Source organism: Corythoichthys intestinalis, chromosome 7, assembly GCF_030265065.1.
Source record: "Corythoichthys intestinalis isolate RoL2023-P3 chromosome 7, ASM3026506v1, whole genome shotgun sequence".
NCBI classification, from domain to species: domain Eukaryota; kingdom Metazoa; phylum Chordata; class Actinopteri; order Syngnathiformes; family Syngnathidae; genus Corythoichthys; species Corythoichthys intestinalis.
The window spans coordinates 49607521-49632399 of NC_080401.1; the positions used below are offsets into that span (position 1 = coordinate 49607521).

Consider the following 24879-nt stretch of genomic DNA (forward strand, 5'->3'; position numbering starts at 1 on the left):
GTGCTGAAGCCTATAAAATCAGTCGCACCCAAGCGCCAACAGAGGGCGATAAAACTCTGAAAAACATAACAAGTACACATTTCACTTTGCTGTCATTTTAATCTGTTTGAGCGGGGCATTTGTGCGTTAATTGCGTCAAATATTTTAATGTGATTAATTTAAAAAATTAATTACCGCCCGTTAATGCGATAATTTTGACAGCCCTAATACATTATATATATATATATATATATATATATATATATATATATATATATATACACATTTTCCAGACGCATCCTCTCGTGTGCAGACGAAAAATACAGCATGCAGCTCCGCCCCCTAATTGTAGTCTATATATTGAGCCAAATTAGCTGCTATCTTGGTGCTCGTGAAAGAATCGGCAAAATGCACAAAAATAGCTAATTTTTTTCATGCAACGACCTCGCTGCCCAGTTGCCATGCAAGTTGCGCCGTGTGATACGACAATATGTAATTGTGGAAATTTTGGCTTCTTGTAGCAACTCACAAGGGATATGTAGCAGCAAGCATTAGCCATAATGAACACGCAACAGGTGCAGAGCTGGAAGGTAGGATTGCCATGTTGTTCAGTGAGTGAAAATTAGATTTAATATAATCAATTACGTGGCGTTTTTAAAGTGCCATAAAGCTGACTTGAATTGATCAGAATGCATTGTTCTTTTGTTCAAAATTGACTATTTCTTTAATATGTGATTTAATGTCAGTGGCAGACACAGGGGGAAGTGGTGAGGATGGGATTGCTGCCATTGATGCTGTCAGTGTTGAAAAAACAGGTGAGGCGTTGTAACAGTGTGAACAAGCAAGCTTCAATTCTAATATGGTCACATTTTATGCCCAAATGATAATAGTGGCTCATTTATTTATCAAAAGTTAGATTGCAATCAAACTACACATTTGAAAGTGATAAATAAATGTTAGATGCAATTGATCTGCATATTCTACATATGCATACACTTTTATATTCCATATACACATTTTATATACACAGAATTACAGTACACAGCTTTAGAGAACACTGAACTTAACACTTGTATGCATAATGACATTATTTTTAAAGAGTGGGCCGGTCTGGGGCATGAAATTCCAGGGCCGAAAATGAGTCCCACTCCGGCCCTGCATCCAACCTTAGTATTAGTGTTAAAAAAATAATAATTGTAATAAACATGAAGTAAAAAGTCAAAAAGCTTTACTCATAGACTTCATTATCAGTTGACATGACACGGGAAACGGGGCCAATTCGTAGAGGGCCTTTTTTTTTTTTCAAAAACTTCAAATATTTTCAAAGACGCTAGCCACCTAAAACCAAAACAGGCACCTCCCTTAGGCATATATACGGAGCCCCCCGGGTGCCAGGGTAGAAAAAATTTAAAAATCATAGCTAATCTGTACCCACAGGTTACTAATCTGTACCCACAGTTTACTAAACTGTACCCACAGCTTAGCAATCTGTACCCACAGTTTACTAATCTGTACCCACAGTTTACTAATCTGTACCCACAGTTTACTAATCTGTACCCACAGATTACTAAACTGTACCCACAGATTACTAAACTGTACCCACAGTTTAGCAATCTGTACCCACAGATTACTAATCTAATCTGTACCCACCCGGGGGGCTCCGTAGGATACTGATGGAAGAATATTCATCAAGTATATTATAGTAGTGCAGCATTAAACAATTACTTACAATAATGTTTCTAACTACTGCACTGAAATGATTGCTACCACTATGCTATGGGTGTGTGTGCCACGGATAAAATACCCAAATTTCATTTACTACGAATGAATGAATGTATGAATGAATGGGCCTAAAAACCCCGAAATAATAATAGTTGAAAAAGAATTTTTTTTAAACCAATTTATCTACCTCTTCCTTTTACGTAGAATGACAAGCAGAACCAAACGCTGCTCCACTAGGTGGCAATATTTCGATTAAATAAGCTACATGGCAAAGGTGATTCTGTGAGAAGAGATCAAAACTCATGTATACAAAATCCTTTGTGATCATCTTGTTGGTGTTGTGCAGTTTTTTTTTTTTTTTTTTTTTTTTTTTTTTTTTTTTTTTTTTTTTTTTGCAGAGCGATAACTTACGGAGCCCCCCGGGTGCCAGGATGGAAAAAATAAAAAATCATAGCTAATCTGTACCCACAGATTACTAATCTGTACCCACAGTTTACTAAACTGTACCCACAGTTTACTAATCTGTACCCACAGATTACTAAACTGTACCCACAGATTACTAAACTGTACCCACAGTTTAGCAATCTGTACCCACAGATTACTAAACTGTACCCACAGATTACTAAACTGTGGGTACAGTTTAGTAAACTGTGGGTACAGATTAGTAATCTGTGGGTACAGATTAGCTATGATTTTTTATTTTTTCCATCCTGGCACCCGGGGGGCTCCGTACATATATGACTGAGCAGCGCCATCAAAAAAATTTGTTGTTCCCTAATAGAATCCTGATTAAATTTTTTGTAATATAACAAAACTTAAAATGGCTGTAAAATTCTCAGATTTTATGTTAGATGCACAAAAAATACCAAATGCATAGTCACCTATATTTTCAGGATCATTAGCAATATTTAACATATCATATAATTTTTTGCCTGAAATAGCGACTTAAATTGTTTTTTATTTAGTGCAATTTTGTCATAAATTTTCAGCAGTTAATAAATCACTCAATTTTCACATCAGAAACTTGAGGAAAGCTTGCAGAATCATATTAATTTTACTCAATAAAAAACAAAGGAGTGTAAGCATATGCTGGCCGTTAGCATTAGGCTAATGCTAACTTGAACGCAAATGGTACACTTATGCTACGAGTTACATTTAGTGTGTAATGATCACTCAGCACAGACCGTTAAAGGTCAAAGCAACATTGCATATTGTCTCTGACCAAGATAAAAAAAAAAAAAATTCTACCGTGCGTGCAAGCCTTGAGACTGGAGGACACTGTACTGGTCAGTGGAGGGATGGGGGAGGGTGGGTGCGCAGTACGTCACAAGAGAAACAGACATTTCCCATTTTCGTGTTGTTCTGTTCTCGTCAGACAAAAACGGGCATTAGGTTCGGACGCTCGATATGTTTTAGTCAACCAAAATACGTTTTTAGTTCATTATCGTTTCACCGTCGTCATGAAAAAATGACTCGAACCCTAACCCCAATCCTAACCCTAACCCTGACGAAATATTTACGTTATCGTCATCGTAGACGAAAACAACACTGCTTTAAAGTGAATGTAGAAGCCTTCTGCCTTTGTACAAGGCCTGGTCACAGCTTAGCACAGAAGTTATGCTTATTGACCATTAGATGTCTTCAAACTATGATACTTGGGATTTGTTATGTGAGCAGACCATTTGCATTCATGGCGCAAAAATTAAATGAACAATACTTCATTGGATAAAAATGAATGTGTTAAAGGGAACCTTGGACTTAAAGTGCCTGTGACACGAAAAAGCATGTTTATTTCATAATACACACAGTATTTTATGCTCCTGAATGAAATGGACCTCTTGGATGTGTGTGGAAGCAATCGCTATATTTATTTAGTTTTTTTTTAATACCGCGCCATGAAAATGAGTGACTTCCGGCAACGGTCTCGAGTTGAGAAAGAGGGCGCTGTGACGTGTATGGAGGAAGGAGTCCTCTTCACTATACAGCCGTACTGTTGTATAAGAAGGACCGATTGAGCTGATTTTGCGGATTAATACGTTTTTTTCGCATCACGCTTGCCAAACGGCTGCAGAAAAATCTTGCTCTACGAGGGAGAGGCGTGTGCGCCTTTTTGGGGTTTCAATAGGTTCCCATTCATCGGTGGATACTGGCCAAAACAAGCCCTACTACTGTGGGACCGTGGGACTTACGAGGAAGTGAGTAAACATCGTGTTTTGTATGATGTCAAATACTGGGATCATTTTAATATGTAGATGGCTTGCATTTTGTGGCTGACATGCATGCGGGGCGGCTATTTTTCGGCACAACACCGGTGGCTTGTTGCACATCCACCCGCCAGGAGAGCACTATATTCAGCTTATTGTGCTCACGTGCCCGGTGTTCCGTCAAATTTTCCGACTGATCAGAAATGGCAACGTTGAGTTAAAAATAGCCGCGAATACAGCGATTACAAAGTACACTACAAACTTTCTTTAAATAAAGGACTACTTATGTTAGATCATGGATTGGCATGTAAATGTTCAGCGGTCATTGTCCAGTTGCTTCCACGGCAAGCTCTCCTGTCCATATTAGCAGGGGAATGAGCTGTAAATTGCTCTCTGCCAGGTGGTTTGCCTGGGAATCACCCAAACGAATGGGCAGTGACTCAAACTAAACAGGAAATAACCTGTAAATGCCCTAAAATGAACAGGAAGTGCCTGTAAATGCCCCGAAATTTGGACCGATTGACTGCGAATGCTCTGGTTTTGAATGAACGAATGTTCCCAGTTTAAATGGATTGGGCGTCGAGCACCGTCAGTGGCAGCCTTTTTTTTTTTTTTTTAAATTGAGACCTTTTTAAAATGATATCTCGATTCTTGACAGGAGCATATCGATAACCTTTTGGGATACAGAGTATCACTATATATCACCATTTTGATATTTTGACACACTCCTAATCGGGATATTGGCTAAAAAGCAATTACAATGGTGCAAATAAGTATTTAGTCAACCACTAAAGTTCTCCCACTTGAAAATATTAGAGAGGCCTGTAATTGTCAACATGGGTAAACCTCAACCATGAGAACCAGAAAATCACTGTTTTATTTTTAAAGAATTTATTTGCAACTCATGGTGGAAAATAAGTATTTGGTCAATACCAAAAGTTCATCTCAATACTGTTGTTGTTATGTACCCTTTGTTGGCAATAACGTAGGCCAAATGTTTTGACCTTGAAATGCTTCTTACGAAGCCACCCTGGCTGTGTGTTTGGGATCATTGTCATGCTGAAAGACCCAGCCACGTCTCATCTTCAATGCCCTTGCTGATGGAAGGAGATTTTCACTCAAAATCTCTCGATACATGGCCCCATTCATTCTTTCCTTTACACAGATCAGTCGTCCTGGTCCCTTTGCAGAAAACAGCCCCAAAGCATGATGTTTCCACCCCCATGCTTCACAGTGGGTATGGTGTTCTTCGGATGCAATTCAGTATTCTCTGTCCTCCAAACACGAGAGCCTGTTTTTCTACCAAAAAGTTCTATTTTGGTTTCATCTGACCATAACACATTTTTCCAGTCCTCTTCTAACGAACCGTAGATGGGCCTGGACGTGTACTTTCTTCAGCAGGGGGACACGTCTGGAAGTGCAGGATTTGAGTCCCTGGCGGCGAATTGTGTTACTGATAGTAGCCTTTGTTACTGTGGTCCCAGCTCTCTGTAGGTCATTCACTAGGTCCCCCCGTGTGGTTCTGGGATTTTTGCTCACCGTTCTTGTTATCATTTTGACGCCACGGGGTGAGATCTCTCATGGAGCCCCAGATCGAGGGAGATTATCAGTGGTCTTGTTTGTCTTCCATTTTCTAATAATTGCTCCCACAGTTGATTTCTTGACACCAAGCATTTTATTTATTGCAGATTCAGTCTTCCCAACCTGGTGCAGGTCTACAATTTAGTCTCTGGTGTCCTTTGACAGCTCTTTGGTCTTGGCCATAGTGGATTTTGGAGTGTGACTGATTGAGTTGTGGACAGGTGTCTTTTATACCGATAATGAGTTAAAACAGGTGCCATTAATACAGGTAACGAGTAGAGCCTCGTTAGACCTTGTTAGGAGAAGTTAGACGTCTTTGACAACCAGAAATCTTGCTTGTTTGTAGGTGACCAAATACTTATTATCTACTCCAATTTGAAATAAATTCTTTAAAAATCAAACTATGTGATTTTCTGTTTTTTTTTCCACTTTCTGTCTCTCATGGTTGAGGTTTACCCATGTTGACAATTACAGGCCTCTCTAATCTTTTCAAGTAGGAGAACTTGCAGAATTGGTGGTTGACTAAATACTTATTGCCCCACTGTAAGTAGTCTTCCTTCCACTAAAACAAAATCACTTCGTGGTACTTTATCTTCTCTGTTCTGTTGCAAGGAACACACACAGGCCGGCTGGGCGGGCGTGGCTAAAGGTGACATATGAAATATGAATTGTGATCCACCCCGGGGAAGGATCACTCCACAAGAAGAAGAACAGACATGCGCTGGAAAAGTGAGGCCAAAGTTCAACGCTGCTACCAGGCGAGTGAGGTGAGTCCCGACATTGGTCGGCTTCGAACCTTCACCCCGGTCTATCCGCTCTCCAATTAGCGTTAGAAAGCCTGCAATCTGGCCTACGCCCCACCTTCCCCCTCGTTAAAACTCAAGCAGTTAATGAGACCTCTTGATGTTTTTTTTCCCCCTACTTTGACTTTTTTAATCGCCGCTATTAAATAAATCAACGGCCTTTTGAGACGTCAAAAAAGAAAAACGCCGGCTCAAGTGTCGTCTGTTTGTCCGAGTGACGACTACTCCATCGACGTTGTCATGGTGAGCGAGCGAGCGGCCGGCCGATGATATTTATGGCCGGCGTGCGGGCAGCTGCGGGGTCAGTGAACGCACCACCGGGAAAGTGAGGACATGCGCCCACAAAAAAGGGGACATGTGTGCGTGTGAGGACAACAAAGACAACATTTTGGATGCAGGAGACCCTCCGGTAGGAATGATAAAGCTTTAAAAAGAAAAAAAAAAAACTAAAACTTTTTTCTTTTTTTATGTGAGTGTTACTTAAACGTTTCAAGGAAACTTGTGGGTTTTTCTGAATGATTTATTGTGTGTCAAAAGCAAAACAAACGCGTATTGACATGTCTTTGACTTTGATTTGACTTCCTAATGACATTCTGCATGTACGCTTTTTGGTTTGCAGGGGAGTGTGTTTTGGAGCTGAATTTATGCCAATCATGCTGTTGTCAAAAAAAAAAACAATATTTCTGGATGTTATGTAGAAAGTAGCTAAGAAGTTTACTTTTATGTCTATAGCATTTTAAAGCAAGTATGCTTTTTTTTTTGTCTTGTTGTGTACTAAAAATACGTTGAAAAGGATATAAGAAAAAAAAGTGAAAATGACTGTATGCTATAAATATGTATTTTTGCTCCACTATTTCTGAGATTTGCTGTAATTCTAATGATCATAAAACTAATATTTTTAAATAAATCGCAAAGCATGCATTTTTTGCAATATCAAAACCTTTTTTTTTTCTTCAAAAACTTGACACCACCCCCCAAAAAAACAATAATTCTAGATGTTATGTAGAAAATAGTTTAAAATTTTACTTGTATGTCTATAGCATTTTTAGCATGTATGCTTTTTTTGGTTTTCAAAAATTAGATATCAGCATACAAGTGTACTAAAAAATAAGCATTTTTTTGTAAATAAAAGGAAACCACCTTGCGCACTTTTCACCCATCATGTTTTTTCCCTGGCATTGGAGTTCAAAACTGAATTTTATCCTGTTTTGTCTCTAAATATGCATTTTGATGTACACATTTTATCTGCAAGCTAAATTTGTGCAAGTCATGTTGTTGTCAAATTCATTTAAAAGTAGAAAAGCAGTGTTTGAGTTTAAAATTAGTGCTAGAATGAATAAAAACGTCTCAGGAGTAAAAAAAAAAATCTTTAAAAAAAAAAATGAAAATGACTTCACGCTATAAATGTGTATTTTTACTCCACTATTTTGGAGATGTAATTTTAATTATAATACAACTAATATGTTTATAGTAATTGCAAAATAATTCTAGATGTTATGTAGAAAAATGTATAAAAAATTACTTTTATGTCTATAGCATTTTTAGCAAGTATGCCCTTTTTTTTTTTTTTTTTGAATAAAAGAAACCCACTTTACACACCTCTCACCCATCATTTTTTTCCTGACATTGGAGTTCAAAACTTAATTTTAGCCTGATATGTCTCTAAATATGCATTTTGAAGTACGCATTTTATCTGCAAGCTAAATTCGTGCAAGTCATGATGTTGTCAAATTCAGTTAAAAGTACGGAAACAGTTTTTGTCTTTAAAGTTATTGGTAGAATGATTAAACAGATCTCAGCAGTAAAAAAATTAAGAAAAAAATGACTTCATGGAATAAGTGTGTATTTTCGCTCCACTATTTTGGAGATGTGCTGTAATTTTAATTGTGATAAAATTAATATTTTTAAATTGATTGCAAAACGTGCACTCTTTGCAGTATAAAAGTTAGTGCTAGAATGATTAAAAAGATCTCAGCAGTAAACAAAAATAACAAAAACAAATAGAAAATGACTTCATGCTGTAAATATGTATTTTTACTCCACTATTATGAAGATTTACTGTAATTTTAATGATGGTAACACTAATATTTTTCATAGTAATTGAAAAATGTGCGCTTTTTGCAATATCAAAAACTTTTTTTCTCTCTAAAAACTCAACCCCCCCCCAAAAAAACAATAATTCTAGATGTTATGTAGAAAATAGAAACGTTTTTTACTTTTATGTCTGTAGCATTTTAAGCAAGTTATGCTTTTTTCATGCTTTTTTTTTTTTTTATAACAATAAAAGGAAACCACCTTACACACCTTTCACCCATCTTTTTTTTTTTTCCTGACATTGGAGTTCAAAACTGAAATTTAGCCTGATATGTCTCTAAAATGCAAGTATTTCAAAGTATGCATTTTATCTGCAAGCTAAATTCATGCAAGTCACGTTGTTGTCAAATTCAGTACAAAAGCAGCTTTAGCATTAAGTTAGTGCTAGAATGATTAAAAAGTAAAAAACATTTAAAAATTTAAAAAATTGAAAATGACTTAATGCTATAAATGTGTATTTTTTCTACTATTTTGGAGATTTATTTTGATTTTAATTATAATAAAACTAATATTTTTCATAGTAATTGAAAAATGTGCGCTTTTAACAATATCAAAAACTTTTTTTTTTTTTTTTCAAAAACTTGACCCCTCTCCCCCCAAAAAAACAATAATTCTAGATGGTATGTAGAAAATAGATAAAAATTTTACTTTTATGTCTATGGCATTTTAAGCAAGTACGCTTTTTTGTTTTTGCAAAATTAGATATCAGAATAAAAGTTTACTAAAAATAAGCTAAAATGTATTTAAAAAAAATTTTTTTTTTAATAAAAGGAAACCACCTTACACACCTTTCACCCATCAAATATTTTTTCTGACATTGGAGTTCAAAACTGAATTTTAGCCTGATATTTCCTAAATATGCAAGTATTTTGAAGTTAGTATTTTATCTGCAAGCTAAATTTGTGCAAGTCATCAAATTCAATTCAGTCCAAAAGCAGTTTTTGCATTTAAAGTTGGTGCTAGAATGGTTAAAAAGACCTCAGCAGTAAACAAAAATAACAACAACAAAAAAAAGAAAAAAAGAAAATGACTTCATGTTGGAAATATGTATTTTTACTCCACTATTTTGGAGATTTGCTGTTTTTAATGATGATAAAACTAATATTTTTCATAGTAATTGAAAAATGTGCGCTTTTTGCAACATCAAAAACTTTTTTTTCCCGTCAAAAACATGACCCCCCCCCAAAAAAACAATAATTGTAGATGTTATGTAGAAAATAGAAACGTTTTTTTACTTTTATGTCTGTAGCATGTTAACAAAGTATGCTTTTTTGTTTTTGCAAAATTAGATATCAGCATACAAGTGTACTAAAAATATGCAAAAAAGGAAACCACCTTACACACCTTTCACCAATCATTTTTTTCCCTGACATTGGAGTTCAAAACTGAATTTTAGCCTGATATGTCTCTAAATATGCATGTATTTTGAAGTTAGTATTTTATCTGCAAGCTAAATTTGTGCAAGTCATGTTATTGTCAAATTCAGTTAAAAGTAAAAAAGCACTTTTTTGCGTTTACAGTTAGTACTGGAACGATTAAAAAGATCTCAATGATAAAAAAAAACTAAGAAAAAAAAAAAGAAAATGACTTCATGCTATATATGTATATTTTTACTCCACTGTTTTGGAGATTTGCTTTGATTTTAATTATGATAAAACAATGTTTTTAAAAAATATTAATTGAAAAATGTGCACTTTTTTGCAATATCAAAAACTTTATCTTCAAAAACTCGCTTTTTCCCCCTCCAAAAAACAATAATTCTAGATGTCATGGAGAAAATATGTAAGAATTTTACTTTTATGACTGCGGCATTTTAAGCAAGTATGCTTTTGTTTCTTGTTGTGTACTAAGAATAAGCTAAAATGTATTTTTTTTATATCAGGAAACCACCTTACACACGTTTCACCCATCAATATTTTCCTTACATTGGAGTTCAAAACTGAATTTTAGCCTGATATGTCTCTGAATATGCAAGCATTTTGAATTATGGATTTATCAGCGATAATTTTGAAGCTTAGTACGTTGACATTACCTGTAATTATACACAAATACTTCAAAATATGACTCATTTACAATACAATAATACTCAACAATTTTACAAGACAAAAGGCAACATTTTCAAAACGTGTGATCTTCGGATGCATTCAAAACAACATAAAAGTGCATTAATATTCATAAATTGAATTTATCTAAAGGCAATTGAAATGTATAACTTAAAAGGTTTACTGAAAACAGGATAAAACTGCACTAGGCACTCCCTAATCTACAGTACATACAGAAACTAGATGTTACATCTAATATTTTCAGCCAATTATACAATTTGTCCACATTTTTTTAATTACAAATTTTAACTCGCTCGTTATCTGTAATTTTGTTGTGTCAGTTTGATTCAAGGAATGTGCAAGTGTCCAAAAACTATATAAAAATTGGCTGCCACTGACGGCGATAGACATGTTAGAAACTAAATTATTAAAAATTTTAATCTAATCGTAAGCATGTGCCACTAACCCTCAATAAACCAAGCAACACACATTAAATACCCCAAAATACAAATTTTATTTTTTCATGAAAAGATGGGTCAAATCAACCTCTATGACTAAATATCTTAAAATAAAATAACTTAAATATAACTTAAAATATGTGTTTAAATGTTTCATAGTTAAAAATTAAGACTGTTTAAAATAGGAAAAAAACGGGTCTATTTGACCTCTGTGGGTAAACATCCAAATGAAAAAAACATCACAAATTGCAATTTCACTCTCAAAGATGTGTTAAAATTAGGGGTGTCAAACGATTAAAATTTTTAATCGAGTTAATTACAGCTTAAAAATTAATTAATCGCAATTCAAACCATCCATAAAATATGCCATATTTTTCTGTAAATTATTATTGGAATGGAAAGATAAGACACAAGATGGATATATACATTCAACATATGGTACATAAGTACTGTATTTGTTTATTATAACAATAAATCAAGATGGCATTACCATTATTAACATTCTGTTAAAGCGATCCATGGATAGAAAGGCTTGTAGTTCTTAAAAGATAAATGTTAGTACAAGTTATAGAAATTTTATATTAAAACTCCTCTTAATGTTTTCGTTTTCAATCAAAAAATAAACTAGTAGCCCGCCATTGTTGATGTAAATAATTACTTACACAATGCTCATGGGTGCTGAAGCCTATAAAATCAGTCGCACCCAAGCGCCAGCAGAGGGCGATAAAACTCTGAAAAACACAACAAGTACACAATTTCACTTAGCTGTCATTTTAATCTGTTTGAACGGGGCATTTGTGTGTTAATTGCGTCAAATATTTTAACGTAATTAATTTAAAAAATTAATTACCGCCCTTTAACGCGATATTTTGACAGCCCTAGTTAAAATTCAAAAGGGCTCAATTTGACCCGTTGACGTAACAGGACGGTTGACAATAACGGATGGATGGATGGATGGATGGATGTAGATATTTCTGTTTTTCTTTCACCTGCGTGATTGAATATTAATTATTGAAAAAACATGTCATAGAGTTTCACTATGGGGGCGGAGGGGGGGGGGCACAATATGTTGACAAACCTGAAACGCATTGTCTGCAATAAAATTAATTTACAAGAATATTTTTAATAATAAGTTCAAAATGAGCGTTTTTTTTTTTTTTTTTTCCCCATCATTTTTTTAGGCGAATTTTAAATCAGGCTGCTGAGGACAGCTAGACTTTTCGCCAAGATGGTCATGCTTTGAATATGGTACGACCGTCGGTGTTCTGTCAAATTTTGCACCCCAATTGCAACTTTGTGTTAAAAAATGGCCGCAAATACAGCAGTTAAAATGTAAACACTACAAACTTTCTTTAAATAAAGGAATATTTACTTATGTTTGATCATGAACGGACATGTAGCAAAATTCTCCTCAGACACATCCTGCCATGTTAGCTACACAACAACAACTGCACGCCGCTCTCTCACTGTTCGCCGTGTAGTTAAGCATTAATTTATGCCATATTTGTGTTGAACATATACAGTGGGGCAAATAAGTATTTAGTCAACCACTAATTGTGCAAGTTCTCCCACTTGAAAATATTAGAGAGGCCTGTATTTGTCAACATGGTTAAATCTCAACCATGAGAGACAGAATGTGGAGAAAAAAACCAGAAAATCACATTGTTTGATTTTTAAAGAATTTATTTGCAAATCATGGTGGAAAATAAGTATTTGGTCAATACCAAAAGTTCATCTCAATACTTTGTTATGTACCCTTTGTTGGCATTAACGGAGGCCAAACGTTTTCTGTAACTCTTCACAAGCTTTTCACACACTGTTGCTGGTATTTTGGCCCGTTCCTCCATGTAGATCTCCTCTAGAGCAGTGATGTTTTGGGGCTGTCGTTGGGCAACACGGACTTTGTGTTGAAGCTTGTGAAGCGTTACAGAAAACGTTTGGCCTCCGTTATTGCAAAGGGGACATAACAAAGTATTGAGATGAACTTTTGGTATAGACCAAATACTTATTTTCCACCATGATTTGCAAATAAATTCTTTAAAAATCAAACAATGTGATTTTCTGAGTTTTTTCCCCATATTCTGTCTCTCATGGTAGAGGTTTACCCATGTTGACAATTACAGGCTTCTCTAATATTTTCAAGTGGGAGAACTTGCACAATTAGTGGTTGACTAAATACTTATTTGCCCCACTGTATGTTTACAATGTTACCTGCTATATTTAGCACCGGAGAGTCAAACTGAATGTAAAAGAGGGCTTATTTACCGCCACAACAGCTTTGGGAGAAAAAATATCATAAGGGGGCAAAATTTGGCAGAACACCTCTTTAGTCCCCCAAGGGTTTTGGCTAAGCAAAGCAAATGACAGTCTAAGGTGCTAGTCATATGATCTGTTCAATAAATGATTTTGACGCATTATAAAAAATATTTTTTTGTTCAGTCATTTTTGTTGTTTGTTTTATTGCTTTACAACTTTTATAGACAATATTTTACCGGAAAACTTTTTTAAAATCATATATACGAAATTCAATTACATGCAATGACTGCTCTATGTTTATAACACGAGAAAACCCAGCAAAGGCCGAATCGGCCTTTCCCCAAGACAAATACTCCTAATATACCCATATATGAATGGCTCTTGTCTGTCGGACGACTTTCGATTTTGGCCACCTCTGGGTTTTTCCGGGGTAGAGGCCAAATTGGCCATTGCTTGGGACTATTAGGAGTACAAGAATTCTCTGGGACTTCTAGCGATAATATGATAAACCAAGAAAATTCTCGCAAATGGATAAAAATGCTGAAATTGCATAAAAAAAGACTAAGAATTGCTAGCATTTTGGAGTACTATGAAGTATACATAGTTCAATTTGAATATGTTTTTTAATGTTAATACATTAATGTCTTTAATTGAAATGATGCATTTGTTATAATTACTATTTTTTAAATTTGCCATGAAAATACGAACAAACTCAATCAATTAGGTATTTTCTTTTTCAAATTAAGCAACTTTTTTTATATGAACATCAAAATAGGTCATTAAACTAATAATGCTATATATTTTTCATGCATATTTTATCAAGTATTACACATCAAAAAACAATTGATAGAAAAAAAATTGGATTGCCGTCATTCATTTTTTTTTTTTTTTTTTAAATTACGTCACTTATAATAATCTAGATTTTTTTTAATTCAAATTTTATCTGAAGAGAATATCTGCATAGGATTATTTTGGAAAAATGCATTTTGTTTCCCTAAAATTTGATTGTCCAAAGAGAAAACAAATAGATAATAAATAACAATTAATTGAAAATATTTTTTTTTGTCCAGGTGGAGGTTGCCGATGAAGACATCGGGTCGAGCCTGCAAACGATGTCGGCTGAGCCTCTTTTGACTACCAGCGTGTGTGCCAGCTGCAATCAAGAAATCATCGATAAATATTTATTGAAGGTTCTTTTTCCATTATTATCGCGGATCATGCATGATGTGCAGAGTGAAGTGTATTTTTTTTCAGCTTTGGAAAATTGTGGTTTGCCCGCATGCAGGTATTCATGCCTCACAGGCCTCAAGAGGAAATAAACAGTATTCACCGAGTGTGTGTGTGTTTGTATGCCCGGCAGGTGAGCGACCTGTCGTGGCACGTGCGCTGCCTCTGCTGCAGCGTTTGCCGGGCTGCGCTAGGAGGCCACACCAGTTGCTACATTAAGGACAAGGAGGTCTTCTGCAAAATGGATTACTTCAGGTAGAATTTTGAGAAAATAATGTCGTAAATACTGTATTTTTCGGACTATAAGTTGCTTTTTTTCTATTCAGAGTTTGGCAGGGGATGCAACTTATACTCCGGAGTAGTGCTGGAACGATTAATCGATTAACTCGAGTATTCGATTAGAAAAAAAATATTCGGATTAAATTTTGCTGCTTCGAGTATTCGTTTATTAAAGTGGCGTTGTAATGGTTTGCTTTGAAAGTGTTTGCATTTAATTTGATTAATTTGGGTGGATATGCTGCCCTCTAGTCCACCTAATTTCACATGGCTGAATCCAGCTGCTCCCTGTAAAGACCAACATAAGCTAAGTTTTTGCTTGAGCTAACTTTTCTTTTTTTTTATGCATTTGTAATTTAGTTTAAAGGTATATTTACCCGTTGTTTTTATGGGAATATGTGTTTGAACTATTTGTTAAGAGTATTGTTTAAAAAAAAAAAAAAAAATTGGCATTTTAAAACATTTAAGATAGCGGAATTTTGTTATGTAGGTTAGCCATTTGTTTTTTTGTTGTACATATATCCACAATTATTTATTTTTTGATACCGTTTGAGGTTCAGGTCAGGTATTTACATTTTTTATGTTCCTTATCCGATTACTCGATTATTCGAACTAACTAGTTCATCGATTAATCGACTACTAAAATAATCGATAGCTGCAGCCCTACTCTGGAGTATAAGTGTGTCATCACAAAATTGAAATGATAACATAACAACAAACTAAACAGCATAACTAGCAAGTAATGAAACAACTGGGACAGTAACTGAAGAAATAATTAGCCCACAACTTTTAATGGTATTTACATACTGAGCGCCACAATGCATGCTGGGAGGTATGAGGCTGTTCTTATTGGTCTGTTTCTTCCGCAAAAGTTGATGGGTAATTTGTTAGGGTAACGTTACAAGTAGGGCTGTCAAAATTATCGCGTTAACGGGCGTTAAATTTTTAAAAAATTCATCACGTTAAAATATTTGACGCAATTAACGCAGATGCCCCGCTCAGAGAGATTTAAATGACAGTACACAGTGAAACGCTCACTTGTTGTGTTTTATGGAGTTTTGCCGCCCTCTGCTGGCGCTTGGTTGCGACTGATTTTATAGGCTTCAGCATCCATGAGCATTGTATAAGTAATTATTGACATCAACAATGGCGGGCTACTAGTTTATTTTTTGATTGAAAATTGTACAAATTTTATTAAAACGAAAACATTAAGAGGGGTTTTAATATAAAATTTCTCTGACTTGTACTAACATTTTTCTTTTAAGAACTACAAGTCTCTCTATCCATGGATCGCTTTAACAGAATGTTAATAATGTTAATGCCATCTTGTTGATTTATTGTTATAATAAACAAATAGTTCTTAGGTACCGTATGTTAAATGTATATATCCATCTTGTGTCTTATCTTTCCATTCCAACAATAATTTACAGAAAAATATGGCATATTTTATAGATCGTTTGAATTGCGATTAATTGCGATTAATTACGATTAATTAATTTTTAAACCGTAATTAACTCAATTAAAAATTTTAATCGTTTGACAACCCTAGTTACAAGATGTTCTGTGTTGGGCAGTGTTGTTTTTAGCAGACCTTATAATTTTTGTCGTAGTCTTTTGGACGAAAATACTTATTTTTCTTAGTCATATTTTAGTTATTTGGAAATTTGTTTGTCTTCGCCTAGCTTTAGTGAACTAAAACTCGGACAAATTTCCTCTAGTTTTTCTTGTCAATTCTCAAAATGTTTTCGTCTATAAACTTTAAAGGTTTTAGTCATTGAATGAATAAATAAAGGAATAAATAAAAGGTTTCCAAAATTTCGAACGAACATTGACAGACGAGCACATACAGTGCCCTCCATAATTATTGGCACCCCTGGTTAAGATGTGTTTTTTAGCTTCTAATATATTTTTTTTTTATTCAAATAATATGGGACCTTAATGGAAAAAAAGAGAAAAATCCAACCTTCAATACAAGTGCATTTATTCAGTGGGGAAAAAATCCCACATAAAGAAATAATTATTTGACATCAAATAATTTGTGTCACAATTATTCGCACCCCTGGTGTTAATACTTTGTACAACCCCCTTTTGCCAACAAAACAAGGTCTGGGGACTGAGATGGCCATGGGAGGAGCTTAATTTTGGTCCTGGTGAACCATTTCTGTGTAGATTTGGCCATATGTTTAGGGTCATTGTCTTGCTGAAAGACCCAGTGACGACCCATCTTCAGCTTTCGGGCAGAGGGCAACAAATTTTGATTTAAAATGTCCTGGTATTTCAAAGCATTCATGATGCCATGCACCCTAACAAGATTCCCTGAGCCTTTGGAAGCGAAACAGCCCCACAGCATCACTGACCCACCCCTATACTTCACAGTGGATATGAGGTGCTTTTCAGCATGCGCATCTTTCGTGGCACGCCAGACCCACTTGTAGTGTTTGTTGCCAAAAAGCTCAATCTTGGTCTCATCTGACCAAAGCACATGGTCCCAGTTGAAGCCCCAATACCGCCTGGCAAACTCCAGACGTTTGCGTTTATGATTGTGAGTGAGGAAAGGTTTTCTCCGTGGATGCCCCCAAACAGTTTGTTGGCGTGTAGACAGCATTAACACCAGGGGTGCTAATAATTGTGACACACATTATTTGATGTCAAATAATGATTTCTTTATGTGGGATTTTTTCCCCCACTGAATAAATGCACTTGTATTGAAGGGTGGATTTTTCTCTTTTTTTCCATTAAGGTCCCATATTATTTGAATTAAAAAAAAATATTAGACGCTAAAAAACACATCTTAACCAGGGGTGCCAATAATTATAGAGGGCACTGTAATTGTAGAGTCTACAGGGACATCAACATCTTCATGATGGTAATACACACTCAGCAGGGAAACATTACATTATTTGCAATTAATTAAACTTACCTGGAAGCCACGAAAAGTTTCCCAAGAGTTTAAGAAGACACTCACCGAGTCGCCGTGCTAAATGCTAATGCTAACGCTATGCTAATGCCACAAGTTAGTTTAGTGTGTGATGATAATTCAGCACAGACATTTAAAGGCTAAAGCAATATGGCAGAGCCATTCTAGACAGATATTCTAATGAATACAGTATGAACCCAATTAAATGATAACTCAGGGGTGCTCATTACGTTGATCACGATCGACAAGTCGATCGCAATGCTAGTGCTTGTGGCATCCACCCCCTCCCCCCTCAATTTTTAATCTTTTTAAAAATGTAAATACAGTTAATTATGATTATGTTTTGTGTATGTTGTGTTGTGTGAGCAACATATGAGGTTATGTAGCCCCCCCCTCTCTCTAAGAAGCTTCTTGCTCATGTTTTTCTGTTTCTATAGTTTCCAGCAATTCCTCAGTTTAATTAATGTTAACAGTAGAAAACACAAACAGTAGGACAATTCTCTCTAAGCAGCTTCCTACTCGAGTTTTGCAGGTTAGCAAGTTCACACAGTTTAATGTTATGCTAACTCTGATGTAGGTCAGACTTTCGGTAGCTAAATTAGTTGTGTGTTTCCCACCTCCACGATATTGGCGTCTTTTTAAATTACTTACTGTGGCTGCTGCTGGCCGAAAAAAAACTTCTAATATTCCTCATCTTCGAATGGGGCGTAGGAGGCAGCATGTTGTTGACATGTACTGTATTTGTTGGAGCTGTGTGAGAGTGAAAATGGACCGGCACATTCAGCGAGTAAAAAGGGGTAAATGTAAGTTCGAACATAATGAAAATAATTCACTTAATAATGGTAGGGTCAATTCTATCCTTACAACATATGGGAAGACAATCTAAATGACCTATATAACTGAACTCATTATATAATGCATATAAGGTTGCTTAAAAGTTGGTGGGGACAATTTGAGCATCTGTTTTCTGAAATTTCTGGGTTCGCGGTGAGTCGGTAACAAGCACACTTTTGCTCAATAGACTATGTTTATTGATTAGAAAATGCAGAATGAATTAAATTTATTGATTACAATCCCACAAGAGCAAGCAAACAAGCGTGACAAACACTAACGATGACGCTAGATTTGAGTTTGTCAATCCCAGAATCCCCGCGTTACCGTTACAGCACAACAAGATGGGTCCCTTAGCAATGAAAATCGCTTACTGTGAAAAATGAGTGGGAAGCCAACACTCCGGTAAAGCGGCAAAAGGACAAAACTGGGCGATCATTACGTCTAATCCACCAGCGGACTTCATGGGTCACCCGGAAATGTCTGGTTTTTGTAGGGACGCGCCCCGCGGAGTGTTGGCTTCCCGCTCATTTGTCACGGTAAGCGATTTTCATTGCTAAGGGACATCTTGTTGTGCTGTAATGGTAACGCGGGGATTCTGGGATTGACAAACTCAAATCTAGCGTCATCGTTAGCGTTTGTTATGCTTGTTTGCTTGCTATTGTGGGATTGTAATCAATAAATCTCATTTATTCTGCATTTTCTTATCAATAAACATCGTCTATTGAGCAAAAGTATGCTTGTTACTGACTCACCGCGAACCCGGAAATTTCGGAAAACAGCATCCTAAAAAGTTGCTAGTGTTATGTCCCTACCGTCTCTAGGCAAACCTACACCCTTGCTAAATTACTTTTTTATTATTATTATAGTATTATTACGAGATAAAAAGTTGTAATGTTATATAACTTTATGTAACATTACAAGATTAAAGTCGTAATAATACGAGAAAAAAAGTTGTAATATTACGAGATTAAAGTCGTTGTATTATGTGTTTTTACATAATATGTATGAATGCTGTGTGACTAATTTAGCTAAATAAGCTAACTTTACCTAGTGTTTTTCTACCACAGTAAAAAGACACCAATGTTGTGGAGGTGGGAAACACATCACTAATTTTGCTACCAAAAGTCTGAACTGCATCAGTTAGCATAACATTAAACTGTGTAACCTTGCTAACCTGCAAAACTCGAGTAGGAAGCTGCTTCGAGAGATGTGTCCTATTGTTTGTGTTTTCTACTGTTAACATCAATTAAACTGAGGAACTGCTGGAAACTATAGAATCAGAAAATGTCATATGTATGAATGCTTTGTGACTAGTTTGGCTAAATAATGCTAACTTCATGTAGTGCTTTGCTACCTCTGTTAATTTGAACAATATTGAGAGCATCTCTTGAATAATGAATTGTACAGATTACGGGTCATATTTGTCACTCCCCCTCCCTTGCCACGCAGAAGGTTCGGGACATGGTGTGCGTGCTGCGGCCGCCACATCCACGCTACCGACTGGGTGCGTCGCGCCAAGGGCAACGCGTACCACTTGGCGTGCTTTGCCTGCTTTTCGTGCAAGAGGCAGCTGTCTACCGGAGAAGAGTTCGCCCTGGTAGACGAAAAGGTGCTCTGCAGGGTCCACTACGACTGCGTGCTGGACAAGCTCAAGAGGGCGGCAGACAAAGGTTGAAACGCTCATTTTCAAAGAGTCCGGCTTGATTTGCAATTTGGTGCGAATGTGGAATTTCTTGTGATTCTCATGGCAGACAGCAGTGTAAATATGGAGGGCGCGGTGCCCACCGAACAGGAAATGAACCAGCCCAAACCCTCCAAAAGAGCCAGGACCAGCTTCACTGCTGACCAGTTGCAGGTTGGAATTCTCAAAATGATAAATATAACCAACATATATATATATGGCGGAAAACACTCAGGTGACTTGAAGTTCTTCTCTGAGACCCCCAATTTAGCCAACTTTAAAAATTGTCCGATATGCTCATGTGATACATCATCGGAAAGCTGAAAATCTCAATTTTCTCGGGGAAGCAAAAATTTTGAACTGGTCATTTTTACCACAAAAAAAAAAAATTAAACAGCAAAACCTTATCTGGAAGTGAGAGCACACGAGAGCAGAATTACAAACGCCATGACTTTAACGAGATATTATTGCGCACTTTTTTTCGATCCAAAAACTGCATGTAGCATGTATCACTAAGTGTCAAGACACAGCTGTGAATGGCCACAGCTGGATTTTTGGGGGAATTTTATGGGTGAAACATGGAAATTATAACAAGGGTCACAAGCAGAAATCGCAGACATCAAGGAGTGGTCGAGATTTTCTTTTTCATATATTTATCTTTTAAATGTTTTTTTACTCCAATTTTTCTTTATTTGCATCAATTATTTATCCTCTAACATATCGTAAAAATGAGACAGAAACAAAAAAGAATTCAGCGATAGTTACGAGGTAAGTATCCGTGACTTTTTTACAGACACCATTTTTTTCATTGTGACGTAATTTGTTTAAAAGTTTAAAACATGCGAGTGAATAATTATTTTAAGTCCTTTTTTTAAAACGAAGTATTAGACATTAATACATGATTCTAAGCTTAAAATGACAAACATTTTAAATAATAAATATAATTAATTACCTTCGTTTTATGGCTAGGTTGAAACAAAAGCGGTTGCGCGACGTCTGTAAACGGGAGTTTTCAGGGTAAAACGGACAAATTAAAAATAGTTCGGGGGCTTAATGCGCCATGAATCTGCTATGGCAGCTTATAGACATATTGTTCTATCAAACACAACAGTTGTTTTGGCTTAAAATACAGCAGTTTATTTTAAAGAGGAGTGCAAGAGCAGAAACTGCTTTTTCAGTCTTGTCTTTGTTTTCCGTCATATATATTTTTTAATTTTCATGCACAAATTATGTTTTTTTTCTAACTGGTACCGTCATTTCCCGAATATAAGGCGCACCCGTGTATAACGCGCACCCCAAATTTACTTGTAAAATCTAGGGAAAATTATTGTAGCCGTTTATAACGCGCACCCTAATTTTAGCACCAATAAATAGATGAATACAAGAAAACAGAGCTCGTGTACAGATACACAAATGTCATTTTACTGACTGGTGAAACACAGCACAAGCATAGCACATTGGTAGTTCAAAACATTACCATAAACAGACAATATTTACGGTAATAATATGATTTGACAACTTCTCCAACTTACCAGAATCTAGGAGAAAACAAAACTGATGTGACTTTTCTTTTAAAGGCTGCTGTATAACTTGCTCGTTTCATCATGATGAATAAATGTTTCTTCCATGGATTGATACGGTAAAATGAAAGTGAGAACGTGAGTTGGAAATCTGTGAGAGCTCATCGCTGTCAACACGACAGTAACAATAGGAACTATTGTTATTTGGGTTTGAGTTTCCCGAGGGACAGATATAGTTGCCGGACACAGGAAATGTGTGTGCTTACGTTTGTTATGGTCCGACTTGCGGAGCTGCAATAAACGTTGACTCAAATGAGTTCAAGAAACTAAATTCTGTGCTTTATGAAGAGTGAAAAAAGCAGAATTTAACACAGACGAAATCATTCGGCCGATTAGAGTGAAGTATTACCGAAACAAAATGGTGACGTCACGTACCGTAATGGTCGGCAACGCGTCGCCGCATACGTTTCTTCTGCACAACGTGGCCGAGTCAATAAAAGAAAATCGGTTTGTATATATATATGTAATATACTGTATATATATATTTCTGTCTCCATCCATGTACCCGTTTATAATGCGCATCATGATTTTCCAAGTTGATTTTGGGGAAAAAAAAGCGCGTTATATTCGGGAAATTACGGTAATTTTTTATTGCTATAATGTAAGTAGAACAGAGGTTTCAAACCTGCAGCCATTTGCGACACACAGGACAATATTTTGTCACCCCCATTTGCCTAACAATTGTAGTAGCAGTGTAAGTACTGTATTTTCCGCGCAATAAGATGCACCTAGAAGCCTTCAATTTACTCAAAACCGACAGTGCGCCTTATAGTCCAATGCGTCTTATATATGGATCAATATTGGTTAATTAGGGCATGACATTCCCTTACGCGCAGCTCTATCTAGTGGATGCATCACACAACCCCAACCACCACCACTACTACTATACCTTATAATGCAGTGCACCCTATACTTTATATGAAAACAGTTTTAAAATGGGCTATTCATTGTGCACCTTACACTCCGATGCGCCTTATAGAGCGGGAGATACAGTACTTAGGGGGAGAAGAAAAAAAAAATTGAATAAAAAAAAAAAATAAATGAATGAATGAATTCACTGAAGGATCCATTTATGGGGAAAAATATCATTGAAATGGTAATAAATCAAAAAAACAACTGAAAAAAAAATAACAATGAAATAAAACAATTTCAATGAAATAATTTTAAAAATTCTAATAAATTGAAGAGGAACTGTGAAAGAAGGTTGATTAATTTATTTCTTAGTATTAAACTTTCAAGACCGATGGGGATTATTATTTATTTCTCCCACTGTAATAGAAATACATTGTGTTGTTGAGTGTATATATACACCGTATTTTTCGGACTGTAAGTCGCACCAGCCATAAAATGCCCAACAAAGAGGAAAAAAAACATCTATAAGTTGCACCGGATTATAAGTCGCATTTTTGGGGGAAATTTACTTGATAAAATCCAACACATAGAACAGATATGTCATCTTGAAAGGCAATTTGAAATAAAAAAAAAAATACAATTGAGAACAACATGCTGAATAAGTGTACAGTATGATAATGTTAACTGATGCATGAACAATAAAATGCGAACGTGGCCGGTATGTTAACGTAACATAGCTTTTAAGAATTATTCAGATAACTATAGGATAAAGAACATGTTAACAAGTTTACCAAACCATCAGTGTCACTCCAAAACACCAAAATAACATGTGAAATGATATAATAATGTGTTAATAATTTCAAACATAAGTCGCTCCCGAGTATAAGTCGCACCCCCAGCCAAACCATGAAAGAAACTGCGACATATAGTCCGAAAAATATGGTAATTATTTTTGTTTTTGTTTGTGCAATATTAACGTGCAATATACAATGCCTTCACTGTCAAACGGCTGCTACTTCACTTCTATTCACACATATTCTATGTGCAATACATACTCACGTGCACTATTAATGTGCAATATTCAGTGCCTTCGCTGTGAAACTGCTGCTACTTCACTTTTATTCACACATATTCTATGTGCAATACTTACTTACGTGCAATATTCACTGCTTTCACTGTCAAACTGCTGCTACTTCACTTCGATTATTTGCACTGCCTGAACATAGGACGATCTCATACGCATTTTATACTTAAATTTATTTAGATGTTATACTTTCATACTTGCAATTCACTTTTGAGATTTTAACTCATCCTGCACTGTACAGGGAGATGCTCCACAATTTAGTTGTACAACTGTATAATGACAATAAAAGGCTATTCTATTCTATTCTATTCTATTCGATTTGATTCGATTCGATTCGATTCGATTCTTGTTTGTTTTTAATTGGTGCAGGTGATGCAGGCGCAGTTTGCACAAGACAACAACCCAGATGCTCAAACACTGCAGAAACTCGCCGAGCAGACGGGCCTCAGTCGAAGAGTCATTCAGGTCAGCGTGTGCTAAACACAATCAAATATAATAAAGTACCGTATTTTCAATTATTAATAATGATATTAACTGGAAAATGCCATTGCTGGAGAAATTGTGTGGAAAGTCTTTAATGCTGGCTGGTAAAAACTGCCGGTGCTTTTTGGACATTTTTGTGACATCCTGTTGATTTTGAGTCACTTCCTATTTATTTTAGGGCATTTAAATATCTTTTTATGTTTCCTGTTGATCTGGGGTCACTTCCTGTTGATTTTGGGGCATTTTTAGGTAATTTCCTATTGCGCTCTTGTCATTTTATGTGGGTCTTTTTTTTTCGTTGTTGAATTTGAGGCATATGTAGAGCGATTTTCAACTACAAAAATTAACTTTATTTACATAGCCCTTTGCAAAAACCTGAGAGGTCGTCAAACTGCTTTACAACAAGGAAAAATATAATACATGATAAATAAAAGGCGGGAAAGTGCTATAAAATAACAGTTTGAAAAAACAAAAAAAGAAACAAACAAACTAGGGCTGTCAAAATTATCGCGTTAACGGGCGGTAATTTATTTTTAAAAATTAATCACGTTAAAATATTTGACGCAATTAGCGCACATGCCCCGCTCAAACAGATTAAAATGACAGCACAGTGCAATGCCAACTTGTTACTTGTGTTTTTTTGGAGTTTTGTCGCCCTTTGCTGGTGCTTGGGTGCGACTGATTTTATGGGCTTAAGCACCCATGAGCATTGTGTAATTATTGACATCAACAATGGCGGGCTACTAGTTTATTTTTTAATTGAAAATTTTACAAATTTTATTAAAACGAAAACATTAAGAGGGATT

General features: G+C 35.7%; 1 protein-coding gene across 3 annotated transcripts in view; it reads left to right on the forward strand.

Annotated features, from left to right (window-relative positions):
• Positions 1–746: 746 nt before the first annotated feature.
• The window catches only part of LOC130919141 (LIM/homeobox protein Lhx8), a 29810-nt gene continuing 5677 nt past the window's right edge, over positions 747–24879 (forward strand). Inside the window, exons 1-7 of one of the 3 annotated variants that reach the window (XM_057841604.1) lie at positions 747–794; positions 6099–6253; positions 14210–14329; positions 14500–14621; positions 19843–20063; positions 20145–20248; positions 23960–24055. In XM_057841604.1, the coding sequence (XP_057697587.1) occupies positions 6203–6253; positions 14210–14329; positions 14500–14621; positions 19843–20063; positions 20145–20248; positions 23960–24055 (714 nt within the window). In that variant the 5' untranslated portion in view covers positions 747–794; positions 6099–6202. Of the gene's footprint in view, positions 795–6067; positions 6254–6513; positions 6699–14209; positions 14330–14499; positions 14622–19842; positions 20064–20144; positions 20249–23959; positions 24056–24879 lie in introns of those variants that run through there. The other 2 variants (XM_057841605.1, XM_057841603.1) reach the window with 2 other exon arrangements.